Source organism: Pochonia chlamydosporia, chromosome 2 (assembly GCF_001653235.2).
Source record: "Pochonia chlamydosporia 170 chromosome 2, whole genome shotgun sequence".
NCBI classification, from domain to species: Eukaryota; Fungi; Ascomycota; class Sordariomycetes; order Hypocreales; family Clavicipitaceae; genus Pochonia; species Pochonia chlamydosporia.
In genome coordinates, this window is record NC_035791.1 from 6,013,777 (window position 1) to 6,033,972 (window position 20,196).

Sequence of the window (20,196 nt, forward strand, 5' to 3'; positions counted from 1 at the left end):
GCACCTTATTAGAACTCTTGAATTACTATCTAATTATCAGTAGTCGATCGTCAGAACGCTATGGTACCGTCGGAAGATGCTATAGCTAAATTCGTCTCTTGTGTTCCAGATGCCGATGAGGGCAAGGCTTGGGTGTTTTTAGAGGTAGGAGTCTTCTATCCGATCGGCATTGTAGAATGAATCGCTAACTTATGCGAAGGGCGCAACAACCCTGGATGAAGCCGTGGAGCAATATCTCGATAACCCAGACAAATACTCCCAAAAAGAACCTGTAAAGCCCGCTGGTCTTAAACAAGACAAATGCGACCATGGCTCAAATGGCGATGCCCCTCCGGCGTACGATGCTACTTCATACAGTCGTAATGGCGCACATTCAGCTCCTCAGCGTCATAGGCCACACACAAACAAGGTGATTGAGGCGGCAAGAATACGCGCCCAAGACGAGGTTCGCACTCCCTTTCTCTCATTGTCCTTAATGAACTCTAGTCTCATCAGTTACAGCAACATATGCAAAATGTCCTGCAACGCGTACAACTCGCTCATCGCATTTACAACAGCGACATTGAGCCAGAACACGACGTGGATACATTCTGTGGCTGTGACATACATCAGTACATGAACCTCAAAGTGAGACGACTCAATGTGCAAAATAGGTGGTCAGAAGCAGTCTTGTACCCAGGTAAGTCAAACTTTGAGAAATGACACTCCCACCAGTCCGCTACTGACAGGATGTAGGTGAAAAGGCATACCATGACTGCTACCAGGCAACAATCAGTTACTTTTTCCAGAATCCATATCGAGCACGGGTCTACTCACCATATGGCAACTTTAGTCCTAGTTACAGGGGATGGCAATACCCCATCGCCAGGTATTACAACGTATCGGTTCGTCAGACCATTGAGTTGAATCACAAGGCTCAGCTGTCCATTGATGCCAAGGAACCGAGGATGAATATTTGGGACATTGATAGCCCGAAGGCTTCGGGGCAGCATCACACTAATGGAAACTCGTCAACATCTACTGGAAATCATGATGAGAAGTTGGTCAACGAGAAATCGGCGAGTACTAGCCAACAAACTACGTCTGGAGCGGCTGGCAATGGCACCGGTGAAGCATCATCCAGCAAACCATCAAGATTCATAACATTGAAAAAAGCCCTGTCAATAAAATCTCCCGAAGAAAAAGCCGCTGCTAAACTCGAAAAAGCAATATCAGAATGCAGAGGCTTACGTGACGCAATCGTACAAGAAGAAACCGGTAGATGGCCAGACCCCGAGTGGCGACAGATCGTGGCAACGTACCAAAGCAAAGTCGGAATGGCAAATACAATCGATAAAATTCGCCAGAACACCCCCATTCAGTACTTGCACATGCTACGAGCCGGATACTTTGAGCCCATTCCCGTCGCGTGGGCAAACCAGCTATCCAATCCACTCAAGTTCACCATTGATGCTGCAGCAGGATGGAGAGGCATAACACCAACATGGAGGGGATACGAGGATACGGCAGAAGAGAGACTATACTGGGTATTAAACCACAGGGCTGGGAATGGTCAGCGGCTAAAGCCGGACATTATATCAGCGTTGGACCTGGCACGACGGAGGATGGCATCTGCCGTTGAGCCGCCTCCCGCATACTTTGCACCAGATGATACCTGTCATCTGCAACATACATCTGAAGGGTACTCTAAACAAGTCATGCCAGCGCCGTTTCGGCCGTACGATTTACCAGAGACTGCCGAAGACAATACCGTGATATTGCTCGACGTTTCTGGCTCGATGGACTTCGACCCAATGCGGCCATTGTACGACGAGTATTTAATAACAGGGTACACTCGATCGAATCAACCCAAGAACAAAGGTACATTTAACTACCTCTCATAAGCATCAACTCCGTTACTAATCTCTATCTCGGTGCAGCCACCGCCAAAGCCATCATCCGTCGCTTCACAGACGCCCTCTCCAACCACGACAACAATTTCCAAGGCTACCAACTAACCACCTTTGCCAACCAAGCCGAATACATCGGCATCCTCAACCACCAAAACTTCGAAAAGATTTGGAAAATGGTCAACTTCGGTGGCGGCACCCGCGTCATGACGGGCTGGCAAAAAGTCAAGGAACTTCATTTCGAGAAGCACTCCGCGTCGGCGACGCACCACCCCGTATACGGCTGGCAGGCTGGGCCGGAAACGCCCATGCTAAGAGTGCTATTGCTGCTTGACGGAGAGGCGCAGGATATGGATGAGTTTGAACTTGATCTGCTTGGCTTGTCGTGGGTTCATGTCACGATATTCTTGATTGGGGTTGATGGTTGCCCGCACCATCATCGGCATGCGAATGAGTTGCAGAGGATCAGTGAGGTGAATCCGCATGTTTCGTTTGTTGATGCGCAGGGGAATACGCCGGAGAGGTTTGTGACGCATGAGTTGTTGAAGAGGCATTTGGGGTATGATGTGTCGATGCGGGAGTTTGAGGAGATGGAGCATCCGCCTGCGTATGTTGCGTGAGGTTGGTGGCTTCGTTTTCTGCCGTCGTTTCTTTAAGGAGAAGCTTGGGATTGCCAGGGAACTCCCTATTAGATAGAATGAGAACCCCTGGTGTATTTAATGGCCCATCAGTAGCAATGAGACCATCTACAGTATCAAAAGTCACGCAGTTCCAGCAATACCCGCGACTCGAGACGCAGAGGCATTGTCCGTCACAATTGCAGTACAGACTGTGCCCACAACTAACAGAATATGTGAAGCATAACAGTAGCTGTTATCGTAGCATATATGCTTGTCAATTCTACGTGTCCATGTCTACCTCACGTCGAGGTAAACTCCCATCCAAGGTTGCCACGATGAAAGGCAACTCATTTCACCCTCCTCAACCCAAAATAACCTCCATCGCTATCAAACCCAACCTCCCATTTCCTCAGAAAGTGTCTCCCCGTATTGACATGCGGCGGATTCTTCGCCGGGTCAGCCAATGTCAACCTCACGCTTGACGGAGCAATATCCTCCTCAATTCGCTTTGTATCTCCGACTGTGAACTTCTCACTTGCTATATATCGGCCGTTTCCTGCTGGTCCAACTTGTACACTAACCGCTGCTCCATCATCTACCACCGGTGGATTCGTGCGTCTCACTTTGGTGCCCAACGGAAGCGTCATGTACATCTGAGATACGCCTGTGTCAATGAGTGCCGGTCCCGGAATACATTTAGATCCATCGATAGCCATGCACCCTTCCACTTGTGACCAGTCTCTCGCATCAGCATGCTTCGCTTGCAGAGAAAGCTTGGTGAGATCCATGCCGGCTGTATTCGCGGCCGTGAGTCCAATAGTCACGCCGTCCTTGGTGAGGACGAAACCGCTCCGGAACTTGGGGTTGCCAGACACTTTGACGCCATTGATGGTTTGGATGTTGATGAACGCATTCTTATCGGGTGTGCCTTGGGGCATGCCATCGTGTTCTCTGCCAAAACCAACGCCCATGACTCTAATACCAGTAGGCATTTTCGTTCCACCATCTGGTGTCGGACACACGCCATTGTCGGCGGTCCTGTTGTAATCCGGGCAATGGGTTCTCGTTTCTACTGCAAGAATTGGAATCCGCGCCTTAATTTCGACATTGGCATTCGTGAAGTACACATCCTTAGGAATCCAGTGCCCCGTGTAGAGAATCTTGCTGCTGGAAAGGAATTCCCATCCCTTTGGATGTTTAGATGCTTCCGCTTTTGTCCAATCGGGAAGATCAGCCGCCGAGATCACAAATCCGCAGCTTCCTGTATCAATAATGGGATGGTATGTCCTGGACATCACACCGCTGTCACTCTTGATCTTGACAGCAGTGCTGACGTCGTTTGTGAATGGGACCGCCGCATTAGTCTTGGAAAAGTCGAATGGAATTGTCGCTTGTATCGTAAAAGCATTATACAGAGTGTGGGCGGCCATGACAGCCTGTGTTAACGGCCACATCATCGGGTCAATAACTCCCGACGCAATCGCTGGACTGAGAAGATGACGAAATGTGGAGGAGCAGCAGACGGTGACGTTTTCTCATCGTTCACGACTGTTCGTGGACGCCAGCTTATTAAGGTTCTGGGATTATCCGAGACGCCCACCAATTCGCGTTATGGAGGCGCGGCTGAATGTCTCACAATGCAGTGATCTGCACTGGGGGACGGCACTGCGGAACGGCTACCAGTAAGACGGATGTCCTGAAAACAGGGCTGACAGAGATGCGAGATCGTGGGCGAAGATTCTGCCGATGAATGCGAAGACTAACTGCCTCTTGGCGATTTGCAATGCCAAACTGAAATTGGGCGCTTTCCACTCCTAAGAGTATTCGAGTACATTGATGAAATTTCCGCATTTTGAAGCAGGTTAAACTGATTGCGGTTTGCAGACACATGTTTTCGGCTCCTCGGGGCTTCGGGGCGTAAGCACAGGGATGTTATCAACTTATTAAGTGGGAATATGTCGCCAGAATAACGGCAACGGGATGATTGCCGCCTCAAAACTACATGGGCATTGGCCTGCTGGACCGCCGGTCAGGTTTGCTCTCCCGCCAATCTATATGTACAAGATGATAGGGCACGTCATTCCACTGGTTGACCTGTTGCACCGACACCGTCATCTCATATCCCACCATCGATATCCATTCTGGTCGACTGTCTCCCATTTCCTTCGGCGGAATCGCTTGAAGAGCCAATGCTTCTTTCGATGCAAACTGGAAAGGCGTGGCATTGACTCCCGGCCAAATCTTACTGTCCACAATCCGTACTGATATCCTACTCGGGTCCCTTCCCCCATCATCGCCAACTTGTATAACCAGCACGAAATACTCGAAATTCGGATTCGATTTATAGTTTCCCGGCACGAATTCGATGTGCATGTACCGCTCGGAGGCCATCTCAACAAGAAACTGACCCCCGATAAGGTCCCAGTTAGCCCTAGGTTCAGTCGCCCGGATGTGCCAGTACTTGCGCCCCGATTTCTCCCATGGCTTCCAGCGTAGTCGCACAGCGTGACGCTCCCACATGGAAAGCTGTTTGGTCATCGAATCGGAGAGGTTGTTGATGATGCAAACTGGTTCGTGGCACGGGTCGTGAAGCGGTCTGCCGCGGAAGGCTTTCAGACGGTCAATAGTATCGCGCAAACGAACAAATAAGCCTGGTCCAACTTTTTGCAGGACAATGTACCAGTCCTTGTCTATGATGCCGCGGAAAGAGGGGTCTCGGTAATTCAAAATCATGACGTAGTGGTACCGGTGACCTCGGACTGCGTTTTGCGAGTATATCGTCGCGTTGGGGAAATATACTCCTTGGTTTGTGATTGAGAATTGAGTCCTTAGCCTGTCACCGAGTTGACTGACAGAGTCGTTTCTAGCATTGTCGTCTCGGATAGGACCTGCTCTGAAACAAGATGGCGAAGGAGCTAAAACACGCATGTAAGGGGATGCTGTCGGCTCTTCAGTCCAAGCAAAGATTGACATGTCGTTGTACTTTCTAATAATCTCTTCCTGGAGCCGTCGAAAGGCCATGTGTCCTTCGCCATATAGCATTGGCATGTTAATGTCCAAAATACCCAGTAGGCTGTATGACATGTCCTCGACTCTTGTAGTCTGACGTTTTGCAATCCATGATATGCGACGTGCTATTGGGAAATCGTGGATATCACATCTAGGCGGTGTGACGAGAACTGATTCAGGAATAGCAGTAAGTTTCGATATGTACATGCTCAGTGTATTCTTGGTCGCAAACTCTTGCCATTGCCGGTTGAAGAATCGGATTTTCTGTGGTGCGAGAAGTTCCTGCAAACACCAGCCGCGAGTAAACCATCGACATTGACTAAGACATTCCTCCAATTTCTGGCTTGAAGATGCAAGTTCTTCTGCATCAACGGTGACGTCGCTTAGATATGCGTAACAGACCTGCGATTCCTTGTACCAGCGGAACATGGAGTTGATCGCCTCGGTAAGCTCTGCGCTGCTTGTTTTATCGATGCAACATGTGTCGACCCATACGTAGAGATGTCCATCTTTACGCGCCCGGTTGCAGGCCGCGGCAATTTTGCGGTAGCCCTGTTTTCTCAAGATTTTGTCGTGTGGTGAGTGTCTGTCGTCGCTCAGTTGTCGAAACTCTTGAAACGACACCTCGTCGGCTTCCCATGTGTGTGAGAGGATGGCGTATGCAGGAGTAGTTTCGCCTTGAAAGAATTGGATGGACAAGTCTGTCGTATTAATGAGCCACATGTTGACAAACGCATCTCAGCATTGTTGTTAATTAGAGTAAGATGTAAGATGAGGAGGGGCTGGATTTGAATCGTGCGCTTACTCTATTTCCATCTCAGCCTCACCGATCTCACACTTCGTCATTGATGTTGGTGACTGTGGTTTGCCAGACGTACGGATATTTACGTGCTATCCGTCAGGACATATTATGCGCTATGGCGAATAGTTGCCAATGTTTCAAATGCTCTTTGCTTTCACTCGGACTGAGCATACTCTGAATTTATTCGCTTTCCCATATTGCTTTGTCAATTTAGTGGCTACCCTGCAGTTTCCGTCGTGAGCCCAGAAATTCGATTTGTGAACGATGATGGAATACATAGAAGATCATTTGTGTTAGTAATTTGGCTTTCAATTTCGTCGTTTCTATTGCAGAAGAGAAAATAAATAAAATTGCTAGCAGGCAATAAGAGCGTAAGAAGTGATGGACAGGAAGTCCGTTTACCTCATTAGTCAAGATGAGGCCTTCAACAACCAACTCCCTGCCGACTAACCCAAACTGCCAAGGGCATACCTTCTAATTGATGCGATAACTCCAACACATCAAAAAGGAGTAGGCTTCTGAAATTTTTAGCTAGGCGAAATAACTTGAACCTTCAGTCGGGCTGATTCCGAGAAACGAACTGGCCGCCGCAGAATTGATCAAGCGCCATGTAAGCATCAGCTAACTCCACCGACTAAACAGGAAGCTAGGACAATCCAACAAAGATTAATAAAGTCCTATCAGCGATGCCTGGTGGAAACGCGCATGCAAAGTCCTACACAAGGCCTTCGCTGGGATTTGCACTCTTAACAACTACAACTCTCTGAAAACAACTCACAAAGTTTGCAGCATCAAGACTAAAGGCTCATCCCGAGGAAATCTTACACCATGGCAGTTCATATTCGTCTCGCTACGCAGGAAGACATCCCTGAAATCGTGGATGTCTCCATGGCTGCATTCGACCCTAGCACAGACGCCATCAGCGCCCGTCTATTTCCGGCTCATCTTCAATCAACCGACAGCGAAGCGTTCAAAAATTGGAGCGTCACACGGAAATCTGCTAGACTAGACCTAAAGAACTCCGTCGTCATGGTCGCGGTTGACGACGCCTTAAATGGCCGAATCGTGGGTTACGCCATGTGGTTCTCCCCAATCCCCGAAGGAAGCGAAGAGGAGGAACCACCCCGGCCAAAGGTTGCATTTGAAGGAGTAGACAGAGATGCGCTAATGGAACTCCGTCAAATCATGGAAGATGATGCTCACAACAGCTTCGGCGAAAAGGGCAGCAAGGATGTCTGGAGTGAGTTTTCCCCAATCAGAGTGAGTAGGCTTGGGTGCGTGAGCTGATGTTTGCTAGACCTTGACTCTCTTGGAGTTGACCCCCAACAGCAAAGAAGGGGTATTGGGAAGATGCTCTTGAACTGGGGCGTGCAACAGGCGAATGAACAGGGAAAAGATTGCTATCTGGTCGCTACGCCCTCAGGTCTCCCGCTGTATGAGGCTGCTGGTTTTAAGACCACGAGGACGGTGGACATCTTTGGTGTTCCTCATGTGTCAATGACGATGAAGCATTCTACCAAGTAGAGTGAAGACTATTTGGAAACAAAAGTAGACTTCTTATAAGCAGTAGTCGGCGCGGACTCCATCGGTGGTCAAAGTTTGCCCACATCAAGCATACACTAACACAACTCAATGCAATCCAGTACCTAAAGCGATATGCTATACTTTTTTCTTGGCTATATACTTCCCACGTCTCAACTGTAAAAATTCTGTAAAAAATTTGACAAGTCGATCTGTGGGCTATCAACTTGACGAGGTCTATGTACACTTTGTCGCCGCTACCACAACTCCTTCAACATTCGAGCCACATGAGTGCCCTTTGTGATGATCACTCGCTACAATATAAACGCTGGTTTTGCTACAAGACTATTCGCTAAGGTAAATATAATCTCAATTAGCCACGGTAGTAATCGAACCAGCTCCTCATTCGCTGAATCTGTCCATTGGTGAACTCGTATTGGCAGGCACTGATGCATGGTTAGCATTCCACATATTACGGAGCCAGATAAATGCAATGCAACTTACTTATCGCTATAATCCATAAAGTTATGAATAGGATCAACACCAGGCTGGCTGCAAGAGTCCCTGCCGGTAGGGCAACCGTATGAAGGGGAAGACGAAGCAGGGGTGTCATCAACCGAGTCGCCGTATCCTCCACAGCCATTCTCAAAGGTATGCATCAGACCCATCCAGTGCCCAACCTCATGCGAGGTAAGCTTGCCTTGGTTCCAGGGGGAGTACGAGCCACCAGGCATGGTTCCAACGTGCATTGTGCAGCCGTCTCTGATGAAGTCCCAGCTGCCTTGGCTGACACTGGCTGGGTAGTAGCACCATCCAGTGTTGCCAGTCCACATGTTGACGTGATAGTACAAGTTGAGATCACTGTATGAGCCCTGGCGAAGTCGTCTCTTGATTTCATATTCATCTTGTTGGTTCCTCAGTTTGGCGTAGTAGGGGTCGACGGTGTACGAGACGTTTCGCAGAGTGAACTGAAACCCGGTGCGGCCGAAATTGTCGTTGAGCATCTTCATCTGGGCATCAATGGTTCGTTGCTGGAATTATGTATTAGTGACTTTTCATGCGTGACTTCTGATGCAAGGAAGGCGTACATCAACATAACCACCTTGGTAGGTCCTGTCAGCGGCAATGATGTGGATGTAAGTGTTCACATTCGTTGCAGCTCGTTCAACGACAGCACTAAAATCTGCTCTTGCCTCTGCAGCCGCAAAATCGTGAGACATTTTGACGAATTCTTGACTGGGAGCCTTCGTTCCACAGTGTGTGCGTTGGAGGCTAGCGGCCTCGATAGCCGCGGGGGCTAGGAGAGACAAAAGACCGAATTTCAGGAGCATTGTGAACTGTTGTTGCCTATAAGGTTGATGTGATTGCGTATCTGAATTCTCTTCTTCATCATGGTCGTCCCTTTGGGCTTTTATACTTGTCCGGAGTTCTCTTCTTTCGTTGCATGTTGTTGTTCTCTCCGGTCATGATGTCGACAGATGTCGACACTTTCCTATTACAACTAGTAGAACACCGTTGGCCTGGTCTGCGTGCTGTGTTTAACTACCTTACTATTAGGGAAGTTGGGGAACGCTAGCTCTCTAGTGGTTCCGATGATCAACTATGAATAGCATGGGTAAACACAAAACGACTAGTCTGAACTAAACAAGGCTCTCACGAGGGTGCCGGTTGTTGGTGGGTCACTTTTAATGAAGTTACCATTGCCCGCGGTAAAAGCATGTATCATGATTTCAATTGCTTCTGTGTGACTCGAGACAAGGTCAGGGGATCTGGACCTGTAATAGCACAAATGAACGAGAGACGCCCGCAACTGAGAAACTAACAACCACGGGTTCAAATATCGCCAGGCCGATTGGCCGACGTCGCGATGAAACATTACCATCAAGTAGCAGCCAACTGAGACCGAATCTCTCGTATCTCCGGTGCATAACCTCCGCAGTTGTGGGAGTCCAATGGGTGGTTTCTTATTCCCAAATAGGCCACCTGAATAGATCTAGAGTTAAAACCAAGGCTAACTACAGCATAGCACTACTCTGTATTTGGAGATAGGGGTTGCAGACTCGTTGGGGTAGATCACCTTCCTCCACACTTCTCCCACACCCGTTTTGAATGCCAAGCCATGGACCTGCCAATGAAAGAAGTCAGCGGGTGATGGCTTCACAGGCTTCTGCAGCCCTGTATCGTTTACCTTCCGAATGGATGTTGACGTCAGCGATATCGGCGTGCGGGAGTGCTTGGAAACCCGCGTCCAATTCGAAATTCTCTTGCCAAGTTCAGTATAGGCAGTTGATTACTTGTCGTTTGCCAGCCACTGCAAGGGAGATCTTCTAGCAAGGTAACCGGATGTGGAAATTTCTATCCAATTCCTCCAATTAGTCGGAATTGCTGGACACCATTTCGATCAAGTTCCGAGGGCGGAAGACATGGAATTTGGTGTAGATCTCCCGGCGCGAATCACGCAAGATTTGATGCCCAGATCGTAAGTGTCACCGCAACACATGACTGCCCTATGAGGCATCCTATCGGGGCTTCACAAATCTTGACTGTGAAGTTTAAGATCTATTTGTACGACGAGCCCCTCTCAGTTGACTTATAGCAGGGTGATGACTGTTACATAGGCAAAGTCTACCCCCCCCCCCCTACTCTCATGCACGTACAGTGTGGCAAGGTCTGAGATGTATACCACAGTGATCATTCAAGAATAAAAGGGGCATATCTCATCACAGCCTCGCTGACAACATTGAATTGTTGTTATGTAATAGTGAGGCCTGCATAACCCCCAGCCATGTCAGTTAATTCCCCTGAGTCTGTCATAATTCGTATTTACAAGCCTTATTTCTTGATTGGGGAGGTGTAGTCGATATTATACGTAATTCGGTTCCAGCCGCAGATGTGAGCTGTTGACCCGCGGTGCCAGGACTATCACGTTGACAACTAATATTAAGTCCCGAACAACAATTGACAAGTCTTTATATTGAAATAGGGAGGTGTTCGGTCCGGCTCCTATTCACAAATAAAAGCATCAGCATCGCTCGTAAGAGACGTATTACGTACTGACGGTAAGAAACTGCACAGGGATTATGACGCCAAAGGCCCGCGACTCCCTGGCCATGGATGGATGATTGGGAAGGTGACTAATGACAGCATACAATCGGGAACAACTTGATGTCTATTGAAAATATCTGTGCTTGAGGGTGCAGAAATACAAGGAAGCAAAGTCGTCATTCGAGACGTCCTATAACCACGTACGAAATTTGGCATGGCCACGCCATGTCGCAGCTCAGCAGCAGGCTACTAGAGAAATGATGTTGACTAGGTTAGCACAACGTTTCGTAATACCTCGTCTTGAACTTTATCTGCATGTCTAGATTCTGGAGGGTTCTGGCCCTTCGGGTTCCGTTGAAGGAGTTCCTGCTTCTGGAGCGAGGTTTGTGTTCCGATTGCTCCTGAAACTGCAGACACCATCTACCCTACTACTGATTAAAACCCCTTTCTGCTAAGAACATTAAAGTATGTTTGTTCTATCGGACTTTATCTTGCGCCAGACCACGCTCTCATCCCTCGGCTTTTCGCAATCACTACCCCAACCCGAAGTGCTCATCACTGCATCAACCTGCGGTTACGTGGTGCAGGGGACGTCTGTGATCTGAGGTCTCTTTTTTATTCCCGTTAATGCATCAAAGTCGGGGTTGTAGTGACATTCCAACCTGTTTCTGAACAAACACTTGGGATTGTTGTGGTTTAGTAATTGTGCCTTTACGTTCTAACGCGGTCGAGGCTGGGGAGCCTTCCTGTAGACTTTTCATCCTCCAAGAATGGAGACGGACTGAAATGGACGCGTTCGAACGGCATCCAAACGCATTGTCTCAACTAGGCGCCATCTAGGGATCCGAGACCAGAATGCTCCTCGTTTCTGCTTCCAGTTTGACACGCACCATTTTCTGGCATTCTGACAAGTTAAATCACATGGCTTGCGCGTCGGCAACTGTTGCACGACATGATCTTATTCGGCTGTGCGAGCCAGATGCACCATCCCGACTAATCACTCGGGTCAAAAGTTGATGTAAAGAGAGCAGAAACCAGGTGAATGTTGTTCTAAGTTTAGTCTGGGAAGCTCGCCTAGAATAATCCACCGTAACCCACCTTGGTGCGGTCTCAAGGCTTCGGGTTGAAGCGTTGAGCCAGTTACACTATGTTTAAACAAAAGTATCGCGCTGTTCTCCCATGGCTTATTCTGGCTGCGCCAAAACACTCTGAAACTTGATACGATTACCCTAGCGGCGGACAAATGCCGCAAGTTGTGGTTTGTTATTTCTAGGTGACATTCTCGAAGGTTAGCATGTTAAATATTAAGGTTACTCAAATAGTGCCCAAGCGGCAGACTCTGGCACAACAACAGTTCCGGCGTATGGAAATGTTCAGTCATAACACGGCCACCAGGAGCAGCATAGGAATACACGGGGCAGATGTAACACGATATAACGGACCTGAATCGTCGAGGAGCCAGTTATCCTCTCCCCGTTCTCCACAAGTTTACGATGAGATGTGGCAGCTTACGCCCGGCGAAACCGGATCCGAAACCTGCGACAACACAAACCAATGTCACTCTGAAACTTGCCTAAACTTCCAAGACACTAATAAGCAGGCTTCTACCCAGTTCAGCGATCGAAATGGCTGGAATTTTTTCTCCGTGTAAATTGTCTTTCCGTGTCTTTCCTGCTAGTTAGGCAGTTAGTTCATGGTCCATTATCCGCCAATTTTTGTATTAATTTGTTCAACTTATTGTTCCGTTTTTGGTGTTAATTAAGCACAATGTTCGGGTCAAAGGGCACAGGCTTGTCCGCATTACTGGTTCTTTTAGCACTCTGCATATGTTTCAGCGAAGCAGTCCCCCAGCAAAAGAAGGGCAATAATCGCGGTGGTAAAAAACAGACAGCACAACAAAAAGCCGCCCAGAAAGCTGGTGGCATTACCGCTGCAAAAGACGGAACTACGGTCCTTGACCAAACCGTCAAGATCAAGTGAGGCTGTCTCCAACTCTCTCTATCACTAGACTGCTACCTCTGAACTAACAAATGCGAACTAGTGGCCTTGACATTCGATACAAAGTCAGCGCTCCGGCTGACCAATTCACCGCAAACTCTGGAGTGCAAGGGGCGAATGCTGCTCCAAACACTGCCGGCGCTATTGGCATGAACGTACTGCTTCACGGTGACGGAGGCCAGTCCTTCTTCGACTTCCCTAACCAGGGCGTAAACTCCAACCTCATGGGAGTCGCGGTTCTCGCCCCTGATGCAAATCTCAAATGGGGTGGTTCCAACCGAAACGGCCAGCAGCGTCCCGATGGTGCAGCTCACTCTCAGGCTGTTGCCGACCTTATCACCAAGGAGCTGCCTAAGATGGTATCCTTCAATCAGTCAAACGTCTTCTTCATGGGAGTCAGCGGCGGATCTCTCACGCTTTCCGGCTTCTTCATGCCAGCTCAGATGGGCCTATTTCCAAACACCGGAGTTATGCTGACTTGCGGTGCTCTGGCTCCTCAGGTGGCCTTTACGCCCGAAGCTTCTGCGGCCTTGGCAAATACTCGAATTCACTTTCAGTCGACTACCCAGGAGCTGACGTCCCTGCAGAAATCTATCCCTGAAGCTATTCAGGCGTTTGAACAGGCAGGAACACAAGCTGGGCTAAATACACAGCAACTGAATGCGCTTCAGACTGTGGATAACAGCCCAAATGGCGGTCATTGTGCATTTGATGAGCAAGGCTTTGTCAGTGGTGTGCAGCTGATGGCTTCCAACTTTGCCAATGTTATGCTTTCGGGTGGTAATGGCCAGGTGAATGGTATCGGAAATGTGAACAAGGGAGTGGTAGGAAACGAAAACTTGAAGTTTGCTGCTGGAAATGGCCGAAACTAGTTTGATCTCGGTAACCGTGGAGTACTTGTTGGGTCTATTGTACACATCTGGTATGAAACAAGCTCCACTAAAGGTACAATTCTAAACAAAATAAAAGGGTTGGTCGACTAAACCGAAGCCTGGTGTAAATCTCTTTTGTCTCTACACAGAGTATTTCATGACTTTTGAAGCTATCTCGTAGAGGAAAAATGTTCCGCCAAGTGCTTGAAGCATTTGGATCGCTTCCGTCGACATCAATGTTGCTACTGATGCATCGATAAACTATTAGTTGAAGTCTAAATCTCACAAGGTAGTCCAACTTGGCAATTGGGCTATCTTCTGTCAAAAGAAATTTTTGAACAACTTTACCCGTCTTGTCCCGCTCTGGCTGTTTTAACCCGATCAAAAAAGGCAACCTCTGGAATAACCAGGTTAAGGCGATACATGTCCTAAATCTTCGTAAACCGTAGAGACGAGCTAGTAGTAGGAGCAGGGTGTGGATGGCGATCCTCGTCGGGACTGATAGTTCTCGTCGTGATGGTAGGGTCGTTTGGACCATTGGGTCTGCTGTGGTCAAAACCAGTGATGTGGGATTCTGTTAATCGTATTGACTGTTCGCCTTCTATTTTGAAGAACAGAATAATGTCCGATCGGATCCCTTTGTGCACCAGGTCACTTGCATGCAGCTAATCAAGGCTGTTGCAAAGAATTTGGCAAACTGACAACCGTTGCTTAAGAGATGGCGTGTCCATGCTAACATCGGAATCTTCGTTGTCGCTACCGCATAGTAATCCTTCCAACGACACCGGCAACTTGCCTTGCCGTTTGACCATTACTATTTGCTGCATCCTTATCGGCTCCTTGCGTGAGAAGAGATTCGTGGCTATTGGTTATGAATGGCAAAGTAGAAGGCGGCCCCATTGTTTTCTGGGCATTTGGTTTCGGGGTTTGCACCACCAGTTGGCAATTCATAGGTCTACCTAGGTAGTCTGGTCTGGTCTGGTAGCTTTGTGGCTTCCACCTGGCTTCCTGACCCAGCATAATGCAGCACCATCATTCCGGCAACGACAGAACGCTACTAATATGCATCAAGCTAATGAATTTGCAAAGAAATCGAACACGACTGGCTCTAACCATGATGATAAATCCAGCTGGGTGAAACTGAACATGACTACAAAGAATTGACGGTGTGAAGACAAAGCGTCTATCCGTGCACTGTGACTGGGTTGAAGCTTTGAAGAGACCCACAAATATCATTTGATGCATGTGGTCAGGGTGAGACTTGGTCCGGCGCGTAATCATCAGCTTTCAACTACATGCACACTCGACACGAGACGACTTGGGCGAGACGACTTGGGCGTCATCATTGTACATAAATGGCTTAACTCGTCCTGGCTGGCAGTATCAACGGAATGAAATTCTTCAACATCTTGACACCTTCTTGGCGAACCTCGAGAGCCATCCACACTTCCAAAAAAATCCAAATCGGTTTACCATCGCCAGCAAGACGGCTTCCTCCCCATTCAAGCGCAATGGTGGCAGAACACCGCGACCAGTATGACTGGATTGAAGGAGCAGAGTCGCTCGAAAAGTACAGAGTTGGTGGTTACCATCCCGTAATGATTGGGGATGTACTCAACAAGCGCTACCAAATTGTCGATAAGCTAGGGTATGGGGGATATTCCACTGTTTGGCTTGCGCGTGACGTCGAGCAGAAGCTTTATGTCGCCCTCAAAGTTGGCATATCGGATTCCAGGCTCCACGAGACCACGATACTGAGAAGTCTCTCAGACTTAGGCGGTAAAGCTCCAGGTCACATCTCCTCGGATCTTGTCGCTTCATCAGGATACGATGCGATTCCTCCGCTCCTCGATGAATTTACTGTGCGCGGCCCCAACGGAACGCACCCGTGTTACGCAACTGCTCCGGCGCAATGTAATCTCAGAGATGCCTCCTTTTATCACATGTTCAGATTAGAAGTGGCGAGGGCCTTGACTGTGAAACTTGTGTCGGCGATTGCATACATGCATAGCCAGGGCTATATTCATGGAGGTTCGTTCATCTTCATGCCCACCTCAGCTGACCCAACACCATGGGACTGCTCCTAATGCCCCATTCTTCCTAGATATTCACCTCGGCAACGCAATGCTCAAACTTCCCTCCAGTTTGAACAACCTTTCCATTGAGCAGCTGTACGACAAGTACGGACACCCGGAGACCGTCGACATATCCCGCGTCAACGGAGGCCCGCTGCCTCCCAATGTCCCCAAAAAGGCAGTTCTACCACTTTACCTGGGCAAAAATGCCAATGAAATGTCTCTGGCAGACACGCAGCTAGTTCTCGCCGACTTTGGCGAGGCATTTGCTCCCGCGTCAAACATGCGCCCCTGTGAAGACTGTCGATCACCCTTGGCTGCCCGGCCGCCAGAAGCGCGGTTCGAGCCGCTATCACCACTTTCATTTTCTGCCGACATTTGGAGCCTCGCAGTCGCCATGTGGAACCTCGTTGCCATGAAGCCCATCTTTAGCGACGAGTTCGTCACACCCGACTCCGTGGTCGCGCAGCAAGTGGACGTGTTGGGTCCCATGCCACCCCGTTGGTGGCAGCGGTGGGAGCAGCGCCATCAATTTTTTGATGAAGCCGGAAATTCTACACAAGGAGAAGATGCATCGCCACCCCTCGGCGAAGCATTCGATGCCTGGATCCAAAAGTACAGGAAAAAGCACAACGTGGGCGTGTTTTCAGAGGACGAAAAGGCCGCATTTCTACGTTTGTTGCACCGAATGCTGTCCTTCGATCCACAGAATCGGCCAACGGCCATGGAGGTGTTAATGTCGGACTGGGTGGTTAACTGGGCAAAGCCGGACTTTGAACGGAGCATGAAAGAAGTTTAAATATCATTTATCCACTAATCTTCCTCTATCGAAACTCAAGAAACACAAATTCTCCCCTATCTAGTTGGAAAGGTGAGAGTGAGCAATTGGGCTGTCTTCATACTCTTCGAGTAATTCTTCACCAGGCCAAACAACCTTACCCGAGCGTTTGCCGCCACGAGGGAACGAGTCCGATTTCTCCGATGTGTGAGTTGCTTCCTTCAGGGTGTAGTTGTCTTTCCCGATCGTGTAGCCATGTGAAGCGACGTGGACCTCCCGGTCATCCTGATCACGCGTTTTAAAGGCGATCGTTACATGCCAGCCTTTTGGGTCAGGGACGTGCTTGCCGCCAGCACTGGTCGTGTTGTGTAGGGCCGACCTGTGTTTCAAGTCAGTAATTGCCTCTTGGCCATTTTTGCCATTGGTAGCACAAAGGATGATGCGCAGGTCGCGGGTCAAATCCTGGAACATTGGGCATGACGAACCGGATAAGGACAGCACATGGCGCAATCTCCAGGTCCCGTGCAGTTGCATAAGCAAGAGCCACAAGCGACGTCTTTGCAGCTCGCGTGAAACCGCTTCATAAAAGAAGTACTTGACAAGATTCGCACCGCTTGCAGCAGAAGCCATGGCTTTTCTTCTCTCGTGGATGACGGGAGTGAGTGGAAAGTAGTGTTTACGAGTCTGAAAAATTCTAGGTACCACAAGAAGAAGATCGAGCTCTCTATATACTCGACCTTTCGTGCTTTCGTGCGCAATTACGGGGAAGAGGGGCTTCTGTGTGGTCTAATCACGATGACAGCACCCATATAAGTGGTCGAGGAACCGCCCACGCAACACGTACATGACTGAGAGCGCAAGGATGCGAGAGGATCGGTAGGTTCTCAGCGTTGGTTTTGTCGATATATTCGCATTAGGTGCGCATGGGCCTTGTGACAGGCCAATGGACGGACTGGACAGCGCTTAATATCTTGGACCAATGTAGGAGCTAAATCTTGAAGCCAGACAACGAACCGCCCTTAAGGAATGACTTGACGAACTATATGCGCCGATATCAACAAAGCACCTCCGGAATTCTTTTCTTCTTCTGGGGTAGACGGGCGGATTATTTGAGTATAGTGGCCAATAACGAGGATTATCTTGGAGCAGGAGCATCCGAGCAAAATTTGGGTAACAACATTTCATTTGAGATGGCTGAAGAATCATAAGCGGACTGAGATGTCTATCCCTCGGAGTGTGTCCTTAGGTCTCTACAGCTGAGTTGGTCGGAGGAGACGGCCACATATGCAGGGGCTCTGTTCAGTGTTAGATTCATACCCCTGCCTCACACATTAAAAGCATTCACACGTAACATTCAATGGCCCTCATCAAATTAGCCAGAGAGCGCTGGCTTGAGTCCCTGCGAAGCGAAGCGCTGCCTGCGAAACTTCCTGCACTTCTATATCGAGACCAGCGTCGCGAAACGAAGACAGAGCATGAGCAAATTATCATCTCATACATTTGATGTGCCTGGTCCTCTGCCTGTTACAAGACTTCTGGGGCATCCAACTTACTCGACCAATGCCGTAGGTGTCGATTAAACTTGGACCATCATTACTGAGGCCAAAGAGACGTCCTCAGTATCAAGTCGATAACACCAATTCAGCATGCCGGGAGAATAGACGTCTCATTTACGTAGATCATTAGATGTCATGTCCAATCCGGCTTCCAGAAAAGCCGAACAGTAGCAAGACAACCAGACTCTCAAAGGAGATTCGTAAACGAATCCGCTTCAACAACGGTGGATAGCATTGAGCTCCAAGCAATTATTGTCAAATGCAAAACGTCCTTGAGAATGGTGCGGCAGGATCAATGCGTGGTTGTTGATAGCAGGCGGTTCAAAGAGATGATTCGACACTTGCAACTCTTCAACAAGTCTCTCTACCGGCTGGCTCAGCATTTAGCACCGGAGAAGGCCCTCGAAAGGAACATCTTGGACGCAACTCCCAATCATTATCTAGGAACTGCTGTGGAGCGAGCGACAGCAAAGTCATATCCCGGCGCATCTTTGGCGATCAATGTGTGCCGTGTAGGGCAGCGCGAGCCGGACACGACAGTTTTATCAACTGGTGCTTTGCCGTCATGGCAGGGGAAATTACGGATTAAGCTTGAGGAGCTCTAGTCCAGACAATCTACAACACCAAGATCTACAAACAGAGCGTTGGCAACCTACCGACCAACACATCGCACACCAAGAACTGTGTTTGTAGAATGGCGCAAGTCTAGGTCTGGGCTGAATGTTCGTACTCAAGATGTCACTATACGGCAAGCCGAAACTTGGCTCGAACACTACACAAAACTCCAATCAAGGAAGCTGCAGACTATTGTCGCCTACTTCAATGCGTGGGTTACTATGCCCTGGATCAACAGATCGGAAAACTATTTGACCTCGCAGCCGGATCAAAGCTGAGTCAACAGCCAGCGGCAACGGAGGGGCATACGGCGATAAAGGCATTGCTTGTGCTGGGTTCTCGGAGCTGATTGCCCGGTCTTCTTTGTTGCTGAGATTCGACGCAAGATGCGGTGCACGAGAGTGCCAGTTGCGTGTAACAGGAGAGGAATATCCATGGGAGGACAGCAATGCGCAAAAGAGTATCGTCTTGACAGTTGCTTAGACCTTGAAGATTATAGAGTGTATGGCATGAATATGCAAAGAAGACGATGTGAGAATAGATGTTTGCGACTATTTATGCCTTGTACCATCGAGACAATTATTTGCAGTTCTAAATGATAGCAGCCTCTGTCTTAAGGCGATTGGCAGCACTATGGCGTTGGACAGCATATGGTCGACTTTGGTTGTGATGATGGGTGTCATTTTTCTTTTACATGCCATGTTAACTTCTGTTGTAAAAGGGTATACAGGAAACTGGACGTAACCCTACGCTCGGAGTTCTCTTCATGAAACATCCACAACAACCAGACTCTTTTAATAATGCCTACTTGAGAACTCACAGACTCTGCTCTGGCATGCTACGCGGCCAGACCCATTTCGATGGCTTCGATCCCCATTTGTTGACCGAATTTGTCGACTCTAGAAGATCGGCATCGCATTGACCAGATGATCCCCTTGTTTGTGCGTAACCCTCACGTTCTCAGACGTTTGAGAATATTACGTGATGAAGAATCTGACCCCTTCAGGAATTCTGGCTCATAAGTTTTTGGTCCGCCCACTTCCCCTCCGAAATGTCTCGTGGGTTGTTTAGGCCAACCTAAAGTCTCGATAACGCCACGGGACGCCATGACAAGTTCACCAAGTTCATTCCGCCATTACACATGTTGAAGGTCGCCATGGCTAGAAATGGCACAAGCCACAATGTCCGATGCGCATCGGAATTTATGTCACCAGGACTTTTGGGATATACCATGTAAGCCATGGTGGATACTGTCAGGTACCAGAGCCCACAATGCTTCACTTTCTCCCAAACTTGTGTCAGAGACTCAGAATGGCTAGTAGACTAGATGAACCGGCATGTCGGGAATGTGGCTCTGGAAATAGACTTGAGACAGGAACCATCGGGGTCCCCCCCTGCACGTTCACACTCAACACT

The 20,196-nt window shown here is 48.8% G+C and overlaps 8 protein-coding genes across 8 annotated transcripts; 4 read left to right on the forward strand and 4 right to left on the reverse strand.

Annotated features, from left to right (window-relative positions):
• Positions 1–60: 60 nt before the first annotated feature.
• Positions 61–2,509, forward strand: VFPPC_03865 (von willebrand factor type A domain-containing protein; the record flags this gene model as incomplete). The annotated part of the gene is made up of 5 exons (XM_018283317.1): positions 61–144; positions 200–445; positions 502–679; positions 736–1,860; positions 1,920–2,509. The coding sequence occupies 5 exons, from the start codon at positions 61–63 to the stop codon at positions 2,507–2,509; spliced, it is 2,223 nt and encodes a 740-aa protein (XP_018137649.1).
• Positions 2,510–2,856: 347 nt separating this feature from the next.
• VFPPC_03866 (outer membrane autotransporter barrel protein) lies at positions 2,857–3,939 on the reverse strand (the record flags this gene model as incomplete). The annotated part of the gene is made up of 1 exon (XM_018283318.1): positions 2,857–3,939. One exon carries the CDS (start codon positions 3,937–3,939, stop codon positions 2,857–2,859), a length of 1,083 nt encoding a protein of 360 aa, XP_018137650.1.
• Positions 3,940–4,507: 568 nt separating this feature from the next.
• Positions 4,508–6,241, reverse strand: VFPPC_17470 (HET domain protein; the record flags this gene model as incomplete). The annotated part of the gene is made up of 1 exon (XM_018283319.2): positions 4,508–6,241. The coding sequence occupies one exon, from the start codon at positions 6,239–6,241 to the stop codon at positions 4,508–4,510; it is 1,734 nt and encodes a 577-aa protein (XP_018137651.2).
• Positions 6,242–7,148: 907 nt separating this feature from the next.
• VFPPC_03868 (GNAT family acetyltransferase) lies at positions 7,149–7,844 on the forward strand (the record flags this gene model as incomplete). The annotated part of the gene is made up of 2 exons (XM_018283320.1): positions 7,149–7,560; positions 7,618–7,844. The coding sequence occupies 2 exons, from the start codon at positions 7,149–7,151 to the stop codon at positions 7,842–7,844; spliced, it is 639 nt and encodes a 212-aa protein (XP_018137652.1).
• Positions 7,845–8,214: 370 nt separating this feature from the next.
• On the reverse strand, positions 8,215–9,172 carry VFPPC_03869 (metalloprotease 1; the record flags this gene model as incomplete). Its single annotated transcript, XM_018283321.1, has 3 exons — positions 8,215–8,287; positions 8,346–8,872; positions 8,930–9,172. The coding sequence occupies 3 exons, from the start codon at positions 9,170–9,172 to the stop codon at positions 8,215–8,217; spliced, it is 843 nt and encodes a 280-aa protein (XP_018137653.1).
• A 3,481-nt stretch (positions 9,173–12,653) lies between these two features.
• Positions 12,654–13,756, forward strand: VFPPC_13542 (cyclin-like F-box; the record flags this gene model as incomplete). Its single annotated transcript, XM_018291317.1, has 2 exons — positions 12,654–12,862; positions 12,928–13,756. The coding sequence occupies 2 exons, from the start codon at positions 12,654–12,656 to the stop codon at positions 13,754–13,756; spliced, it is 1,038 nt and encodes a 345-aa protein (XP_018137654.1).
• Positions 13,757–15,267: 1,511 nt separating this feature from the next.
• VFPPC_03870 (kinase domain-containing protein) lies at positions 15,268–16,630 on the forward strand (the record flags this gene model as incomplete). Its single annotated transcript, XM_018283322.1, has 2 exons — positions 15,268–15,787; positions 15,861–16,630. 2 exons carry the CDS (start codon positions 15,268–15,270, stop codon positions 16,628–16,630), a joined length of 1,290 nt encoding a protein of 429 aa, XP_018137655.1.
• Positions 16,631–16,690: 60 nt separating this feature from the next.
• On the reverse strand, positions 16,691–17,239 carry VFPPC_17469 (hypothetical protein; the record flags this gene model as incomplete). Its single annotated transcript, XM_022429175.1, has 1 exon — positions 16,691–17,239. The coding sequence occupies one exon, from the start codon at positions 17,237–17,239 to the stop codon at positions 16,691–16,693; it is 549 nt and encodes a 182-aa protein (XP_022285798.1).
• Positions 17,240–20,196: the final 2,957 nt, after the last annotated feature.